The 19,298-nt window shown below is 36.1% G+C and overlaps 1 protein-coding gene across 3 annotated transcripts in view; it reads left to right on the forward strand.

Annotated features, from left to right (window-relative positions):
• The window catches only part of LOC123307343 (homeobox protein homothorax), a 220,057-nt gene that overhangs the window by 125,849 nt on the left and 74,910 nt on the right, over positions 1-19,298 (forward strand). For all 3 annotated transcript variants that reach the window (XM_044889606.1, XM_044889608.1, XM_044889607.1), the window contains one exon: positions 7,855-7,863. In XM_044889606.1, coding sequence (XP_044745541.1) covers positions 7,855-7,863 — 9 coding nt within the window. The remainder of the gene's footprint in view (positions 1-7,854; positions 7,864-19,298) is intronic.

Here is a 19,298-nt window from a genome sequence, read left to right on the forward strand (position 1 = left end):
AAATTCATTTTACGTAACCGTTTAATACCCTCCTCACCCTTCTGTATGCATGTGAAAAAAAATAAGTGGAAGCTCTCAGAACATCTGTTCCGTCATCATAATGGACCAAAATGTGCCATCTTTCTCTCGGGCCAAGATTACATCACGGCCTCTCCCCGTCTTCAATAACGAGATAAAAAGCTAATGGCGAGGGCGTCATTTCCATTTTTTAATTTCCTCCATTGATATTCAATGCGGAACATAAAGGAGCTAACAGGTTGTGATAACAATTTTCTTCTGAACGCCGAGGAGGCGAAATTGTCTGTCGATCGTTTCGGCGGATAGGCGCGAGAAGAGGGATTCGCCTGCATTGTTCTTGAAAATAATCTAGTCGGAGAGATGTAATCTGTAAGAGCGCTCTTTTGGCGCCCCCGGTATTTGGTTAAAAAAGCAATAGCCGGTCCGCAATTACGCCCCCTAACGGGCGCTCGTGCTCTCGTTCCTTCTTGATCAACACATAACAATTGCGTTAGTCTCTCATGAGCCGAATAATCGCCGTTGGAATGCCCGAATTCGCCGCAAACGACTTCTGGCTTCAGCCAGAGGAAAATCCGCTGTTTCGATGTTAATTTTTTCGAATTCAGACGACAAGAGTTGAGTTCCTTGAAAATTGATTTGAAAATCCATGACTTGCAATGAAAACTTCAGTATAAATATGAAAGAAAAATTACACGTCTTTTGTTACCAAGTTTTTGCAATACAGTACAATCGCGATAATATGAACACAAAAAATCCGGCTTGTTCATATTACAGGAACCGTTCATATTTCTGAAGGTCAAGAAAAATAATTTTTTTACAGGTTCTCTAGGTTTTTTCTTACTGAGTACAAAAATATCGATGATAATTATACATAAAAAGTCTGCTGAAAAAGAAAAACCATCAGATATTCAAAAAATAATAAATTTAAGTTAATTATAATGACTTATCTTTTGTGGAGAAAAATGATGTTATTTTAGACTGAGTCTTCTTCGCGAAAAATTTCGATAAAACCGCTTTTTTATGTATGTTTTTCAGGGTAAGTATCTCAATCAAACTAACGAGAAATCGTGAAAACAAATTCATTCCTTGGAATAAGATAGACAAGTTACAACAAGTTCATACTAGTGAGATTCTACTTTATTCATATTACAAGGTAGTCCATACAAAAATTTTGTGTTCATATTACGGAGTGGTTCATATGACCGCGTGTTCATATTAACGCGAGTGTACTGTATATGAGAATGTATTGATATCTAGTTAGCCTAGACCAGTTCCATGCATAAAAAAAAATATTGTGTTACCATAACAACGAACAATAACTCATTAGAAGTGTCAATGTGGAGTTTTATGCCAAAAAGGTAAACCAGAGTTACGCAATAAATTAAAAGAAAGAAGATGTCCACCGAAATTGTGAAAATCGAAAAATTGGAGTATCGAGCCATCATCAAGTACCTGTATTTAAAAGGGTTAAGAGGTAAGCAGATTTATGAAGATATGCTTAATACCCTCGGTGATCAATGTCCTTTGTATGCGACTGTGAAAAATTGGACTGCAAGCTTCAAAAGAGGTAAATTTTCCATTGAAGATGATGACCGATCGGGAAGGCCAGTTTCTGTGTCAGTCCCCGAAAATATCGATGCAGTTCATGACATGATTTTATCAGACCGTCGAATTGGGCTAAAACGGATATCTGAAGCACTGAATATTTCATACGAACGCGTTCATCATAAAGTTCAGGTCAATTTGGACATGAGGAAAATGGCTGCAAAATGGATCCCCAAATGTTTGAATGTTGACCAAAAGCGTGCAAGGGTAGAAGCATCGTGTTCGATTTTTGCTCGATTTGAAAACGATGTAGACTTCTTGAACCGAATTGTTACTATTTGTGAGATTTGGGTACATTTCTACGATCCAGAAACAAAGCAACAATCGATGGAATAGCGACACTCTGGTTCTCCAAGACCTAAGAAGTTTCGTGTCCAAAAATCCGTTGGTAAAGTTCTTGCTTCAGTTTTTTGGGATTGCCATGGAGTAATCATGATTGATTTTTGGATAAGGGTAGAACAATAACCGGAGATTACTAATCGACATTACTGACCACTCTACGGGACAAAATTAAAGAGAAAAGACGCGGAGAGCTATCTAAAGGTTTTTACAACGCCACTGCACACAAATCTCAATTTGCCATGCAAAAAATTCGTGCTTTATGGTTTGAATTACTAGAACACCCCCCTTATTCACCAGATTTGGCCCCATTGGTCTATCATCTCTTTCCTCAACTGAAAAAAAGTTCAAAAGGTTTTTCCCATTTGACTTTGATGGAATGGAAGATCGAAAAATGCGTTTTGGTATAGAACAGTGCACTCTTATTGTTAGGCCACAGTCCGTCCGACCTTACTCTTGGTAATCCCCAATTTAAACAAAGCAATAACTTGTCCATATCTCATTATTACAGCTCATGCTCATCCCTCCGGATACGCCGCTGCGTCCGGGGGTAGCAACCCTTATGATCCAAATAATTCCAACAGAGACGTTATTATCAGAGGATTACCTTGGATATTTGCACCTTCCCCAGGCGGTGTGGGTTAGCTGGTATGCATGTTCCAAGTCCATAATGCCCGGTTATTGCCATCACACCCTGTCCAGCCCTCACAAAGTGGGGGATGGATTCTAGGAACACGCAAAGCCTCGTAATTTATGCCTCTTTTCGTCAATAGCAGGAACCTTCGCGTATTGTTTTCGTCAGGAACACTACGAATAGTAACTGCGCCTATAATTCCAAATGAAAGTTCGTTTCACGATATACGACCAACACCCTGATCCTGTTCTACGATTTTCTCATTCGGAAAACATTCGTTATTGATGTTGAACACGAGCCGAGAATTCTGGGCGTATGTCCACCCTTCACGTCAAAATTGACACATTGAGGTTAGGATTCTGTCAATTATGTTTCGGTTTACAGGTTAGGTTGCTTCTTTTTGAATTATCTTCATATTAATGGGATCTCTATGCTCATGAAGCACGAGCAATTTTTCCCATTGCGTTAATGTTGAATTGCAGAAATTGAGGAAACGGTTATATAGCTGTTTCCCATACATTTGAAATTCTGCACTACAAAGTACATCAATCAAGATGATCTGCTCCGTTGGTTTTGAACATCGGCGTAGAATCTGATGAAGTACTTGGATGGAATGACGTGAATTACTTGAAGTAATCGCTAATTGTAAGTTACGACGAAACAGAAGTCGTACAATATCTTATCTGGGCAGATCTCGAAAGAAATTAAAGATTACACGTTTATATGTGAAAATATGAGGTGAATGGAGAAAATATATGCGAATTTCCCATATCAACTCTTTTGGTGAATAACTTTCTGTGTCCATTATTAGCTGTAGAAGTAGTAAAGCCTAAGTCACCTCTTCCAGAAAACAATCTAACTATAACCACTCGCCAAAGTCTGCAAAAAGGCACGTCAGTAATTATGTTATAGGATTGGAAGCGTATTATTACTGTTATTATAACCAATGAGGTATGTTACGATGTGATTATTTGATGTGGAAACAATAGATCATTTATGGGTAGCCCGAGTACTGCTTCTATATTGTCGGACGTAAAATAAATTGAGAAACGTAACAAATTTATGTAACTGCGAAATTTTATCGCGGGATTTTTCATAGTCGAGAAAGTTGACGATAATTGAATGACGCTCCGTAATGGAAAATTGTTAATTGAAATTTCTTTATTATTCCACGTGACATAAAGTTCGAACGTCGGTGCTCATTTCGAGCTGTCACACGGCTCTATGGATTTCGTGGAACAATCGCGTCGTTTAAAACGAAATCTCGATTGTTTCCTAACGGTTCAGACCACAGAGAAATTAGTAAGGTTTCGTTCTCATATTGTCTTCTATGTTTTTCCATTATTGTTGTATTTTTTTGTCGTTTTCATTCCTCGAAATAATTCCTTGTGGACTTCCTAGTTACGCATATGAATATTGTAATGAATGTATTGAAAAACTAGACACTTGTCAGTCTGTGATTGTTATTCGAGATTGGTGGCTATTCTGAAGCTTCTATGGCAGGTTGTTTCAGTGGTTGTTTTGAGCAGCTGTTGTGCAGACGTGGGTGACCACGAATTTTATGAGGATCTATCCGAGATCGCCCCTGATCGATCAGGGACGTAGAAGACAAACGAACAAAAATAAAATACGTTGACGCATAAATTTACATATCATCCTCGGAGAGCCGATATTATCTCGACTGTCAGGACGAATTGACAAGGGAATCTTTTTTCCCAGAAATCAATTTGACAAAACGTATATAGCGTGTACTTTTTTCGAGTCCGATGTTCCGCTCGCTCATCTACATAAGGATGTGTTCGCGTTTGTTTACGTTTATTCGGTTCCAACGCACCACAAGATCAACGAACTTTTCCCCATCGATTATTTTGGATACTTTTCAAACCGACTCACGGTTTTGTCGTCTTGTATTTAAATACTAGCTCGAGTTATTTCTACTCATTTGAAACCAATCCAATTTATCTCGCACTTCCATTATCGCGGTGGCAGAAAAATATTAATCTTGTGAATAGGGACTGCCAAACTTCGAATAAACTTTCTTCGTTAAACGACGTTCGCTATGTTTTCTATGCGAGAAAAAAGAAGCACTTCAATGCCATCGTTTCATTCTATGTTAATATCGCGGCCATCGATTAAACAGATGCAGATTTTTTCCTCGGGGACATCGAAGGAATGCACGGTGTAAAGAAACGTGTAATCAACGAATCGACTCGTGTACGAATGAAAAATTGAAACGTCAACGCAGGCCATTTTTGAGCGGGGAATCGGCTTAAAAACGAGCTTATATCCATAGATTAAATGCTACGCTTAATTAGCAAAAATTCCAAAGCCATAGTTTGAATATTTCAAGCAGGCGCGATACAACAGTTTTTCCCCACGTTTCCATATACACAGATACAGTTAGCCCGCACGTCGATGGCGTTCATCAAAGACATTTTCTATGGGCGAAGATCACTGAGTTTCGAACGATCACGGCGGAAAAAAAACCGTGTGCACGGACACGATCGGCGTTAATTGTAAATACGAGCCACGTCATCTTCACGTATCGCTTTATTTTCATTTCTCGCGTCGGTCGCGGGCGACAAACGCATTTTTGAAATAGCCTTTAGAAGTCGCGGCCTGGCGACGATGTTTTCACATTATACGGACTCAGCGGTCCCCAAACAGACGAGTCGGACTTGATCGATGGCCGGGGCGGTAAACTCGCGAACATAGAAAACCGGTAGACGAGATCTCGTTTGACCTACGGCACAGATGATCTACTCTTCGATTTCATTATGTCGGCCTCTACAAAGTGGGATTTTTGAAGTTCCGCCTACTTTTCTTTATAACGGGCACTTCAATACCATCATTTTTGATGAAGATATCTTGGCTGTTTTTACTGGTGTGTATGTTCATAGAAATAAATTCAATTGATTTTCTTCTATCGTTTACAATTTATACAGTTATGGCTTGGCTCTATGGGTGGAAAAAATCGATGATTTAACCTCATTTCAGCATCGTTTTGTGTCTCTTTTGTCAGCCTTCCAGTTCCAGTCGAATTGCGAGCGTCAAAGATGAAAGTCGAAAACCATCTGACACCTCAGAGTCGTCACGGTACGTCTAGCGAAATTCGATGTAACCATAACGACATTTGGCGCATGCAGTGCACTGTTTGAGATTCAGTGATATATAGTCGATCTGCAGGAATGCCGATCGTCCGTCTTTGTCTTGCGGGACCAGTTCCAGCGGCACAAATAGAAAAATGAAATGCCTTGGGTGATACGAACGCCATTTCGGCCTACACTCGAACCCTAAGGAACGTTTCGACATCTGGAGATGACATGTTTTAATTAAAAAAAAAAAACTATTTTTTTCCGTGGGAAATCTTCATTTAAGAACTGGATCCGCTCGGTGAGGTTGGGGCTTTCAGGAATGCTGACTTCATTCGAGTTATTTTCGGAAAGATTTCAATTTTGTTTTACCTTCGAGATACCACAAAAATTCACCTTGTACTAGTAGTCCCCGAAAATTACTATATGCTGCATCAGAAGAGATATAAAGGGTGTATTTGACGTTTTTTTTTTTTCAACAGAAGGTAGAACTGGTCAAAATGAAGCGTTTCACCAAAAATCACCTATACAAAACTTTCAAAATGACAAAGTTGAAAAAAAAAATTGAAAATTTTTACTGAAATAGATCCTTATACGACCCTAGACCGTTTGTTAGCTGAATTATCGCAAAACAGTGGGAAAAATTATCTCCTGATTCGACCATGTGGTTTCGTTTAGGATATTGGCTAGTTCGATATTTACGTGGTAATGAAAATGGAAACTTATGGTTGCCGAATTGTTCTCATTATTTTTAGTAACTCACACGATTTTATGAAATGGCTCGTTTCGATACCAACTGACAGAAGATACTTAGGACACAAGTGTAAAAAATAGAATAATACTTCAAATCTCACCAATAATGTTCGTCTAAATTATTCACGAATTTTTTCACAATGTGCATCACAATTTTCTTTTTCGAACATTCCAACAATAGTCGTAAAAATGGGATGAAATAGGAAAACATCAAAGCACTTTTTCAACGTAACTAACATAAGCACTTTCAAGAAACTGCCTCGATTTTCTACATTTTTTTTCACCCTAAATTGCACGATACAACAATTATGACTCTCTCAAAAGTGACCTGATGCATCTAATTCGATGAACTTGGCAATGAACCATTAATTGTCGAGCCATATGTTTATGTTTTGTTTCGATTTTGCAATGCCGGAGTCACCTTCCACAGTACCGTACTTGAAATTCAATGAAATTTTGTCGAAGTTCTAGGGGTTGTATCTCAGCCTTCTACCTTCTTTCAAAAAATCCCCACCTCTGAAAACACCCTGTATGTTACGATTCAAGAAAGGAATATTTTGAGGCATTTCCACGCCTTCTGTCAGACTTTGGCCTGAAAGAAGTTGCCCCCTGAGATCCGCCGGTGAAACCAATACCCGTCCAAATTTAAATAGCTGTGGCGCAATTAACGAAAATAAATAAAAACCACAGCTGCGGTATTTTAGCCCACAGACAACAGAAGTAAAAAATAAATGAGTTGTAACGCGAATGGGTGTATAGGCCATAAAATTAGCAATGAAATTTGTTGGAGAAGAAATTTGAACACATTATATCCAAGTTACTTTACACATATTAACTTTACAATTCTGGCCCTGGAAATCATAAAGCTTCATGCCTCTTCCGTTAATTAGCAAGGCGAAGATTTGCATGAAATTAAGGATTGATCACGGGCATTCAAGTTACCTCACTGCCTGGTTACTCAAGAAGGTCTGGAACATTTATTTAGGGATCAAATAATTTTGTTTCCTCATGTAGAATTCAGAAAATTTCTCCACAATTCGATTCACGAGCTAATAAAATTCAAACAAATGAGCCATCATGGTTTCTCTTGGGTAATGAGTCTGATATTAAATACCAAAATAACTCAAATGTATGAATGTGCCGGAAAAAACATTCCATAAATCTGTAGCAATTCATTTCCCTCGCTAGAAATTCATGAAGAGAATAAACCCTGAGCCAATTGAGTAAATGGTTGTAATTTCAACTATAACTTTTCATATTTACCGAATTAATTAATTAACCACAATCATCAGCGGAATGTGGAACAAAATGTTTTTCGTAACGTTACTTCGTTAATGAGGTCTACGATAAAATTATATACAAAACAATTAAACTCCGTTGAATATCGTTTAATTTTATTTATTTTTGTTACAGATGGCATGGGTAAGTGGAATTTCCAGAATGTAAACAACTACTATACAAAGGTCCACAGGTATTTAAATAATTTTTAGGTTATGCTATAATTTTTAATTTGTTTTATTTATTTGTTAATAAGTTTTGGAAAATAAATATTGAAGAAAATTCTTGTTGTCATGTTAAATTAAAAGTTTTTGCTGAAAGGTCTGGTGATCTTTTTCTATTTTTCAGGTAAATAGTAACTCACTAATTTTGTAGAAAAGTGCTGGTCAATTTTATTTTAAACTCGATTTTAAATTATGCTTTTAAATAGCAAACGTACCATCACATCAATCACAAGTGTATGTCGAAAATCTAGAAATACATAAGAAATAAAAATTTCGAATTCAATTAATTCAACCCTTCGTGTAAAAAATATGTTTATAAAAAAACTTGATCATCACTTAATCGTTTTGTTCAAAATTGAGTGAAATTTAATACAGGGTGAGTCTTTAATATTTTAAAAGTAGATTCTTGAGGTCGAAAGAAACACTTTTTTCTTTTTTCCATTTTTTCCGAATCCGCTAGGTTTAAAAAAAGATACCATATAAAATGAAAAACCATAAAAAAATTTATTTTTAGTTTTATCTCACAAACGGTTTTATCGAATGAAATTAATTTCGGAATATAGTTTTTCATTAATTTGATTAATCTTTTTCGAACACAAGATATCACCAACGTATTTCATTTTTCTCATTATGACCATTACGTTCCATAAAAATAGCAAAAATTCAAAGAACCCAACTCTTGAAACTAAGTTGGACGCTATCTAATGAATATTTGAACGTTTCGTAAAATAAAAGTAGTTCTCATATTTTCTCGTATATTGCGAGTAAATTGATGTTCAAAAATCAAAAAGTATCTGTGAAATTTCAAAAATTTGGTACTTTGGCTGAATACCACTCTGTTTAAAAGATCCATGGTTGTGTAGTGTCACAAATTTAGCTAGTTATTCTAAAGGGAATTTTGTTTCTCCAGGGATGGCACAGCTCATTATGAAAACTTAAATTATCTATAACTTTTTATCAGGGCCGAATAGGAAGAAATGATATGGGAAAAAAGTTTTTCTTTTGACCTCAAGAATCTACTGTTAAAATATACGTACGAGTCAAAGACTCATGCTGTATTTATTTTCAGGTCAGGTATGTGATACTCTATGAAGAAATAACCACTAGAATAATTCATTCAATAATTGTATCTTTGACCTATTTGTTCCAGCACGATTATCAAATTTTTATCTGATGTAATAGCGATTGTGAATTTCGATTTTACCCTTTCTTCCATACGAAAACAAACAAAAGAACCGGTCGTTTGAGCTCGAACAAAGCGTTATGGCTTAAACATCAAATCCGACAGAACGAAAATAATCACGTTAATTAGGATAATTTCAACAGTATAAACTCGCAATTAAACTAATTGATTAACGACTATACCATGAATATGGATCCGCCGAACAATCGGTCCAATTATTTTCGTTGGCCTGTACGTTTTCGACGGTTACATTGTTATAAACAAATCCCAGGAAGCTATTGCAATAATGGAGTTCCCATAATTAGGGATGAAATACGATAGAACGCTCTAATTGCGGCCGGGTATATTTCTTGGCCGCATCCTGTCTTTCGGGATGGAAATCGCTCCTTTGACAGGGCTGCTAGGTCTGATCAGATTTTCGCATGTTTCAGACAGTCGGACATGACGAGAGAGAAGTCTGCAACTCCGTATTCGAATCGAGTTATTGGCTTATTGAAATTTGATGCCGGTTCTGGTATAGCCAGACGGATTTGATTATTGGAACGTCGGAATCGTAACGGTAATTTGTAATTTTCGTATTACCCCGCCGGTAATTTATTAGATTCGCTTCTGATTTACCGTTCTCCTTCCCCTAATTCGGTTTATCGCCTTCCCCTAGGAATACGAATCGGGAAAAGCGGGCGTTAAGGGAACAGAGCTGTTCACTAAGACACAAAACATTTTTCAAGGTCACTTATGTCAAAACAATACTTTTCATAGCTCTGACATAACGCCAAATTGCAACACATTTCACTCCCACAAATTTTTTCGATGATACGTTTGCGTTGTAATCGCATGACGTAAAAACAGCTGAACTGATTTTATTCACTTTTCCTTTGAAACCTTCTTCATACTTCAAAGAAAGTTTTAACGAAAGAAAATTTCGGAAGCTACCCTTGAGTGCTTGTAGCATTCATATGCTTTTCACACGGTCAATTGTGTGTAGCCTCTTTCTGTGATGACCAGCCCTCAACTTTATTTGTTGATACGACGAAAAATTAGGCGCACAAAGAGGCACTTTTCATAGGGAATTCAAATGTAGATTGCAGCGACATGGTGATGACAGTTCAAAGTAGAAAGTTAATGCAATCATTGTCATTTTTCAAGGGGATTTTGAGATTTTCTTTAAATAAATCCTTTTTTCTCAGTTTATAGTTGCTTTTTCTAAATTTTGAAGATTCGTTATCGAAACTGTCATGAAGTATTAGTATTTATGAGAAAAATTCCTACTATGTTCTGAAACAGCTGATGAAAGAGAGCAATATTTTTCGAATCAGAACTTCTTGGCTCTTTACACGATCATAATAGAAGGGAATTGATTATATGGAGAGCCACAATTATGATATCTTGCCTTCTCCATTATATACAATGGCTAAAATTGTAACATTGAGGCTGAGAAAACTTGTCCAAGTTGAACTGAAAATCAGAAATTATTTTCTAAATGAATTTTGCGTGAATGTTATCGAAATTCATATGTATATTAACTTACTAAGTGGAAAAAGTCCTCTCTGTGGTAAACAGATTTGTTTTTTATGTAAATCCTTTCAGTTTGAGGTTATATATATCCAGGTTACTTAATTCACCTCCTATTCTTCGTAATCAATTTGGAATGTACAAAAACTTCACCATGCTATAAGGACGAGATACATATGTCCTTAAACATTGAGTAAACGTTTATTTCATCACGGAAAATAGTGAAAACTTAACTTCCTCATCAGTCTTTTTCATGAGACGCTGATTTTCATTAAATGATACACCTTTTTTTATAATTTTAAGCATTGATGAATCATAAGATAATGTAACTATTAGTCGTATGTCATAAATCGTTCTCCAATTAAAATAAGAAAAACCAGGATTTTCGAATTTTCACTTGGTTTTCCTAGTTTTTGCCGAAATCTGAGATTTAATCAACACTATGATATTATTTTTAATAGCTTGAGGAAAATGTAATAATTCTTTGATTAACCTTTTTTTATTGCTTGACAAAAACCTTTATTACATTTCCGTCAGTTATTTTTCCGTCCAATGTGACAATCTGAAAAACATGCGACACGTGACACTACAGATGTGATCATAGAATCCGTCGGCTCCTGTCTAGCAGACTTGTAGTCGGCCGTCGAGTATTTCAGAGACGCCAGGGCCTTTTTCTGATCCCATCTCATTAGCATTCTATATCTGTTCCTTGGATATTTCGAGTTAATTATAGTTACTTGAATCACGACGCTGGATTATCTGGGTTGAACGGTTTCAAAGTGTTTTCAGACATGGAATAATGATGCCGAAGATTTGGAGGAACTGCGAAATTCATCCTAACCCCGTTAGGATGACAGTTGTCATTTTATCTGTGACTCGAAATGAATTGAAATTATCGAGTTTTCTATGAATTCTCGACACGTAAGAATTTAGTTTCCGCACTTTAAAATATGAACTACTGAAAGCTGGCCATGTTTCAAAAATAAATGCAACTTATTTTGATATCCCCGTACAATTAGCAGAAGCGCTGTAACCATTGAATTGGGTTTATTTACGTCGTGGCAAATAAATATGTCCGAATTGAGTAAACTGACAAGAACATTATGGATGTGAGCATATGTCAGGTGGAAGGAAATTAAATATACAGAATCCAAATCTCTGGATTCGCGATGAACGGTGGTTCTAGTGGATCAATCAATTTCTTACTGGATTGTTGGAAAGCTAATAGCAGCTTAAATTTTTCCTACTATTCATCGGTTGTCGAAAGATCTGAAAGAAATTATTTATTCAGAGAAAACAAGGTGTACGCGGTCCTATTCGTTGCCCAAACGCTCGTTCTTGACAGCTTTTTAGTCACGGATCGTAATCATAAGAGATTATCATATCGCCCATCAAAAACCGATCGCTTTTCGAATTGACAGATGAAAGTCCGCCGTAAAAAGCCGTTGCACCCACGTTCTATAAGCTGAAAATAGAGCAGTAAACTCCTTCGACGTGAAAAAATATTTTAAGGCTGCATTAGAGGATGACTTGCAGAACTTTTCTACACCTGGACGCCCTCGAATATCCTGTTCTCCGCTTTTATAGACCGTTAGTAACCATTATTTCCAATGAATTTTCATTTTATACACCGTCACCGCTATCCCCTCGGCGATCTGGGAAGATGAGAAGATAACGCCTTTTTGTTTCGTGTCGATCGAAACGCTAAATTGAGTTGCAAATGTACAAACGTAATTCAAACGGTGAAAATGTAAATTTTGATTGTTTCTTGAAGCGATTGAGGTTAGAATTTGCGTCAAAATATGACGCCCTCTGTAAACCGCTTCAGAAAGCTTCTCTGACGGGTATGGACGTATCATGTTGCATTGTTGTCCCTATTTGGATAGTCTTTTTTAATCAATATCAAAGAGTTTGGATTGAAAAGTTATTGGTCCATTGTGTTGTTTGTAATCCCTCGTAACTTTCGAGGATAATTTTTTTATGTCAAATTCCATTTGTTAGTACATAATAATATGAACTTAATTAATTGTAACGAAATAATAACAAGGTAATTTGCCTCACAAAAATTGAGTTCTCAAATCAATCCATTGTCAGAATAAAATCAATTTTCGTGAATGAAACAACAATAATAAATAAATATCAGAGCTTATATGGGAGTTTGCAAGGTGAATTCGTTATTATTGTCGAAAATGAAATATAAATTATGAGGAGAATATTCAATATTTATCGCCAACGAAATTGCTGTAGCTTATTTTTTATTGTGTTATAAATACTACTTATATCGCCGAATAGAATGGAGAAGTGAGTTTATGCTTGTTTTTCTAATATAGTATCTTGTTTCCAAGGTTGAAATGGTATATTTAATGCTCGGAAAAACTTCAGGGGCAGGTTTCCAGGGTTGGCATAGCTCATTATGAAAACTCCAAATGGCTAATATCTTTCTATCTATGCCGCCTAAGAAAAGATTGTAATGAACAAAAAACCGTTAAAATATAATATGTACATCTCAAAGACTAACCCTTTATACAGACTTTGAGAGGCCAAGAATTTTCATACTTTTTCAAGAGTTGGCAACCAACTGTAGGTTGACATGGTGTAATTCGATGCTGTCGAAGATAATTTAATTTGACGATGATATAAGTGCTGCTTACTTACTTACTTAAGACGTACTACAACACTCCGTTAGGAAAAAACAGTTATCAAAGGCATTACTTGTGGTACTTGTAAATTTTGTAATATAGTTGAACCTCAGATTAATGAAACATTAATAACTCGATAAAAATAATAAATCAAACTCTCAGGCAATTAGAACGTCTCCTTTCCCGATCAAAAGACTAGAATTAATCGTTTCATCACATGTTATATTCTAATGAAATACCACTCTATACTCTCTATACAATCCACTATTCATTTGTATTTAACTTTTACACTAGCCCGATTAGACTAGAGCGGTCATTCATCCAGGCATTCTGTGATTTATTCATCGAGCTAGGTATGGATGTGGTCATAGAAAATTCGGGGATGTGTTCCGGAACAATTAATTGATTGTCCAGGTGAAAGCGTTCTGCACGTCGCAGATATGAAAGTTTCATGCGACTTAGTGGGGCGTTATAAGTTATTAACACTTTTTCGTCTAGTGTGACACCCACATTTTGGTCTCCAACGCACGTCATCCCCGTTCCACCGCCGATCCACCGCAAATAGATTACGTGATCCCATCTCTTATCATATCCCCCGAATATTCCCGACACGTCCTTCTTCGATGTAAGAATTGCAACACGTTACTGTTTCTACTTTGCCCGACGTGTCCTATGCTCCCTCTGCACTGTTATATTTAAGGCCGTTTCGGAATTCCATTAATGCGAATGGGGAAATAAACAAATGATCCGCAACTACTGCATCTAGTACGTGTTCTGAAAGTATCAACGGATATACAATAAAACTGGAAAAATCCATCCGCATAGCCCGAATTCATTACCATAACATGCGGGCGTTTGTTTTCCGAACTGAACTGGATTAACCGTGTGAATTCTGAGCGGAACGCAGCCCTGAAGCTACATTCTATGTTCCAGTTAGACGTTTATGTGCTTTGAAACATAGATGCGTGTTTATGTCAGTTTTTGTTCCAGAGAGGGTTTGTTTTAGCAAGTCGTGATAGTTTATCGTTCAGAGGACGGACTGGAATGACTCATCTGGCATTTTTTAATTGTTTCGAATCAGTGTCATCAAGATACTCCCCCTCGGTAGCGTAATCCGCTGTCCTGCAACAGATCCCGGTATAAACTTTTTAAAATTTATTAGCCAAACAGTCATAAAGCGTAATGACATCCCGGTGGTCCTCTTCCTCAATGGATGGGGACGCCTCCACCTCTGCCTGCTCCCGCTGGCAGTCGCAGCCAGCCAAGTCATCATCCAGGCAGTAAAAATATTTATTAGTGCATTGCGGCTGGTGTGCCAGGCTCGGGGTGCGTGTCATTGTTTTGGGAGTGCATTAAAATCTGTTTAGAGACAGCAGGCGTATTAGGGGAACGACGTGGGTCCTTGGGGATACGGTTAACAGGTGTATTGCATGTCCTGCCGCTTATTTGTCCATTAAGTGTATGCTCGTCATTTGGTGACGACCGATCGATGACTAGACGAGATCATTTCGTAGCAATTTGAAAGAGTGGTTATAAGTGTATCGATGTGACCTATAGGGACCCCTTTGTCGAGGCTAGAATATCAATGATTTAGGTTAAATGCATGGAAAAAATACCCCAAAGTATTGTTCTTCGCTAGTCCCATATTCTTCATATATTTGGTACAAGTTGGAAGAACGTCAGGTTCCTCAACATCCCTTGCTTTCAAGCAGACAACTCAAGAAGAATAAGAGAATAATCTGCATTGAGCCATTCTTCATCTTCTAACGTTTTCTGCTGACAGCTTATACTGAAATAGATTTTCGCAGTCAATTTTACCTATACTCCATTCACTTTCATTTTAGCACACGGTTGGCCATGGAAATCTGACACATTTTACTCTGTATAGTACGAAAATGTGGGGTTATGACGCTTGTCAAAACATTTTTTGGTCAAACAACGCTATGTTGCCCGTTCTACGTAAAACTTTCTCTAATAACGTATTTTATCACAATGTCGAATCTCTTCGGAAAATATGTGACGAACTTAATTGAAGTTTGCACAAACGGATTGAAAGCATACCAAATCTAGTAATTTGCATGGAAAATACAAGAGATCAGTATAATATCATAATATGCACTAGCTTGAGGAGAGTTAATGTTCGTTATCTTCTTCGGCTTAAGTTTGAATACATTACATCAATTGTAGATTTCAAAAATATTAACCCGAAGATGAAATGCATATGATGCAGTGGTTGGGAATGGGTATCTCCCGAAGGAATTAACAGATAATTACTAGAACGTTAAATTGTTCAACAGAAATCATCTTGCACCAATATAAGTAAAAGGTATTAAAGCAAGCTTCAAGTCAAGATGAACTTCACCTTTGAACAAAAATTTCACATAAACAATTAACAGGACAACTGGCTCTTATTTCTGGCTGTTTATCTTGATACATTAATATAATAATAATAACACTATTCAACAAGGGTTCTCCCACCTAAGAGATTTATATTTTTTTTGTTAGGTATTCCTCACCTTATTACAAAAATAATAGTACTTACGTTTGTTTAGCTCCCGTTATCAAAATAAAAGACATGCGTGAATTGTCCATGTTCGCACTTCTGTACCCTACGATACTTTATAAAATAAACAAACTATTGAAACAAGTTCAGTTTCTGGCAGCATTGAATGACTTTGAAAAAGAAGCCTGGTTGTCCTTTGTAGAAGTGACCAAAAATTTTCTTGGCAATCACAAATCTCCGCAATATGTAAATATCGTCAAAACGATGTTACAGGCTCATCAAAAAATGGGATGCAACATGTCCCACCTAAGAGATTTATATTTTTTTCGTTAGGTATTCCTCACCTTATTACAAAAATAATAGTACTTACATTTGTTTAGCTCCCGTTATTAAAATAAAAGACATGCGTGAATTGTCCATGTTCGCACTTCTGTACCCTACGATACTTTATAAAATAAACAAACTATTGAAACAAGTTCGGTTTCTGGCAGCATTGAATGAATTTGAAAAAGAAGCCTGGTTGTCCTTTGTAGAAGTGACCAAAAATTTTCTTGGCAATCACAAATCTCCGCAATATGTAAATATCGTCAAAACGATGTTACAGGCTCATCAAAAAATGGGATGCAACATGTCCTTAAAGCCCGTTTGCAACAGCCGAGAATTCTCTGGAGAATTCTCTACAAAATTCTCGCAAGAAAACGGCATAGATTATTTTGTATGCAACTGAACAGAGAATTCTACCGAAAGTGCGTATGCAACGGTATATAATTCACGGCGCATGAATTTTCGAGCAAATTCTCTAGAGAATTCTCGGCTGTTGCAAACGGGCTTAAAAATACACTTTTTGCAATCACATATTAATTTCTTTCCACAAAATATGGGAGCCGTAAGTGAAGAGCATGGAGAGCGATTCCATCAAGACATCGCGTCATTCGAAAAACGCTACCAAGGCAAAGGGGAACCCTCTATGCTTGATGATTATTGTTGGTCCATCGTTAGAGAAATACTGGAGTCGTCCTACAGCAGAAAAGACAAAAGATCTAAGCGATCGGAATCTTTTACACCATTGCAAATATTATAATGCATTGTTTTTGTTAAAAATCATGAATATAATTATTAAAAAACAACAAGAGCTAACTTCCACTTTTTATTTATCGTGCGTTTATACCTTGGCTACGAAGATTCAAAATATATATATTTTCCTTAGGTGGGAGAACAAAGCTATAATTTTGTCGATCAGTGTAATTAGGTATTTATTGGTACCTTAAGACATTTACAGTGTATAGGACAAGTCAAATGAAAAATAGAAAAATTAATTTTCGGGAACTTATTCTACGATTACATTCATCGAAAATCCTGTAATAAACTTTTCGCATTAACTCACTCAAACATAAAATTCTCAAATGCCACCACTTCCCAATAGAAGGAAATTCTTTGTCTCCTCTTCATTCACAATCTTTCTGATTGTGGAAATATTCAACTGAATATAAGTCGTTTAGATTCAGATGAAACATTATATAAATTCTCTTACATTGAATATGTTAGCCTTCGTCTGACGTATTGTGGATTTTAGAATATCAGGGTATAACTACATATTTGAAAGAGCAGACCTGAATTCTAAGTAGCACTTCTTGAAACCCTGTCTCTTTTTTCAATCACTTTCGGCATTTTCCTAATAAAAATTGATATTAGTTGTGGCAACGGCGTTATGACATTAACGACATTTCATGAGTGCCAACCTCACTCCGTTCTAGTTACAAAAACTTGAGAAAATTATTTCATGGCCAACCGACTGCTGAAATAAATGTGAATGAAGTAAACAATTAACATTCAACTATGTTACAAAATTACATTCTCAAAGAAAAAATTTGCAATATTCGGCATAATAGTGCAGCTTTCTTCAGAAGTTTATTCGATGTCCAAACATCCAAAAAATCACCACTCAAGGGTTGAATTCTCAAAAATATCTCCCACCTTCTTGGAATCATCGTAGACATCCATCATCAATACACATAAAACCATAGATGCGTCACTGTTCTTCCCTGACGTAGACAGTAATTATTTATTACCTCCAATTTCCGATTCAGATGCCCAAAATCCAACCCCCCGATTTACGAGAAGGGACGCCCAAATTTATTACCTCATCAGGTGTTAAAAAGTGGGTATTTATGACGAGATCCCGTCAAATGGTAACTGATCACGACAATCTAGTCGACTGTGCCCGTTTGAGAATGGGAGGAAGGTTAGAAAAATAAATTTGAAATAATGAACGTCAATCATGGAAAGACGAGATGGATGGATAATGGTATTGTGTAATTATGTACATCAACAGAGAATCGGGATATATTCATTTGACTCAATTGGTTTTTTTCTGGTAGGTACTTCTGATATAATGATGCCGATTATTTATGTGCAACATAATGCAGGCCGATTCAGATTGAAAATACTATTGACTTTGAAGAGAACATTTAAATATTATTTATACAATTATAAATGTCTTTGATTGAAATTTATAGTCCTGCATATAAAATAATTATTATAGTTTATAATATATAGGTACTTATTTCTCCTTTTCATTATCTGGGAATTAAATTATTAATTCGCGATGAAAAACTAACGTAAACAAACCAAATATTTCATTTTCTGAATTGTGGGGGACAATTATCTGAATTTCACAATTTTATAAATCATCTTATTCAAAATAAATCATTTCATGAATCGTTGGGACGATTTTACAAACACATGGAGTATACAGGGTGAGCCTTGTATGTGTACATTTATTTCAACAGAATGATTCTTACCAGAAATGGAACATATTTTTCATTGACTAATTTTACTAATGCAGATCGGTAAATAATATTTTTCCTTTCAGAAAAAGTTCGTACGATATTACATTGTGAATTGATTGATGCTTTCAAACATAAAAAAATTGATATTAATTTAAATAAGTATTTTTTTCATTCATCAAGCAGTAGATATCCTCAATTCTACACCAGAATAAATGTCCACATTGTGCTATTCAAAAAATTAAGGGTGAATCTTTTACTTTCCTGAGCTAAGAAGAAACATTTTTCATTTTATAATTTTTTCCAATTCGGCTCGTTTTTGAAGATTCAAGCTACTGCAAATTCTTAAAAAATCATATTTTCAGATATGTATATTAAAAAATAATTTTATCGAATGGAATGATTTTCAGAATATTTTTTGTCATTGATGAATCTCCTCCGAACAGAAAATTCCACCCTCATGTTTCAGTTTGCTTATTATGACCATCACATACCATAAAAATATACCAGAAATTCGAAGAACCCTAAACCCCACTCTAAAAGATGTATCGCCGACGAAATTGCGGTAACTCATAGAATTGAAAAAGTGAGATATTAGCTCATTTCCTAAGTTAAAATGGTATATTTAATTGCTTGTTATGAAAACAATATCTTTTTATCCAACCCAAATCGAAAAAAATGGCAACGGAAAAAAGTGTTTCTTTTGACCTTAAAAGTCCACTGTTAAAATAT

The sequence above is a fragment of the Coccinella septempunctata genome, chromosome 2 (assembly GCF_907165205.1).
Source record: "Coccinella septempunctata chromosome 2, icCocSept1.1, whole genome shotgun sequence".
Taxonomy (NCBI): Eukaryota; Metazoa; Arthropoda; class Insecta; order Coleoptera; family Coccinellidae; genus Coccinella; species Coccinella septempunctata.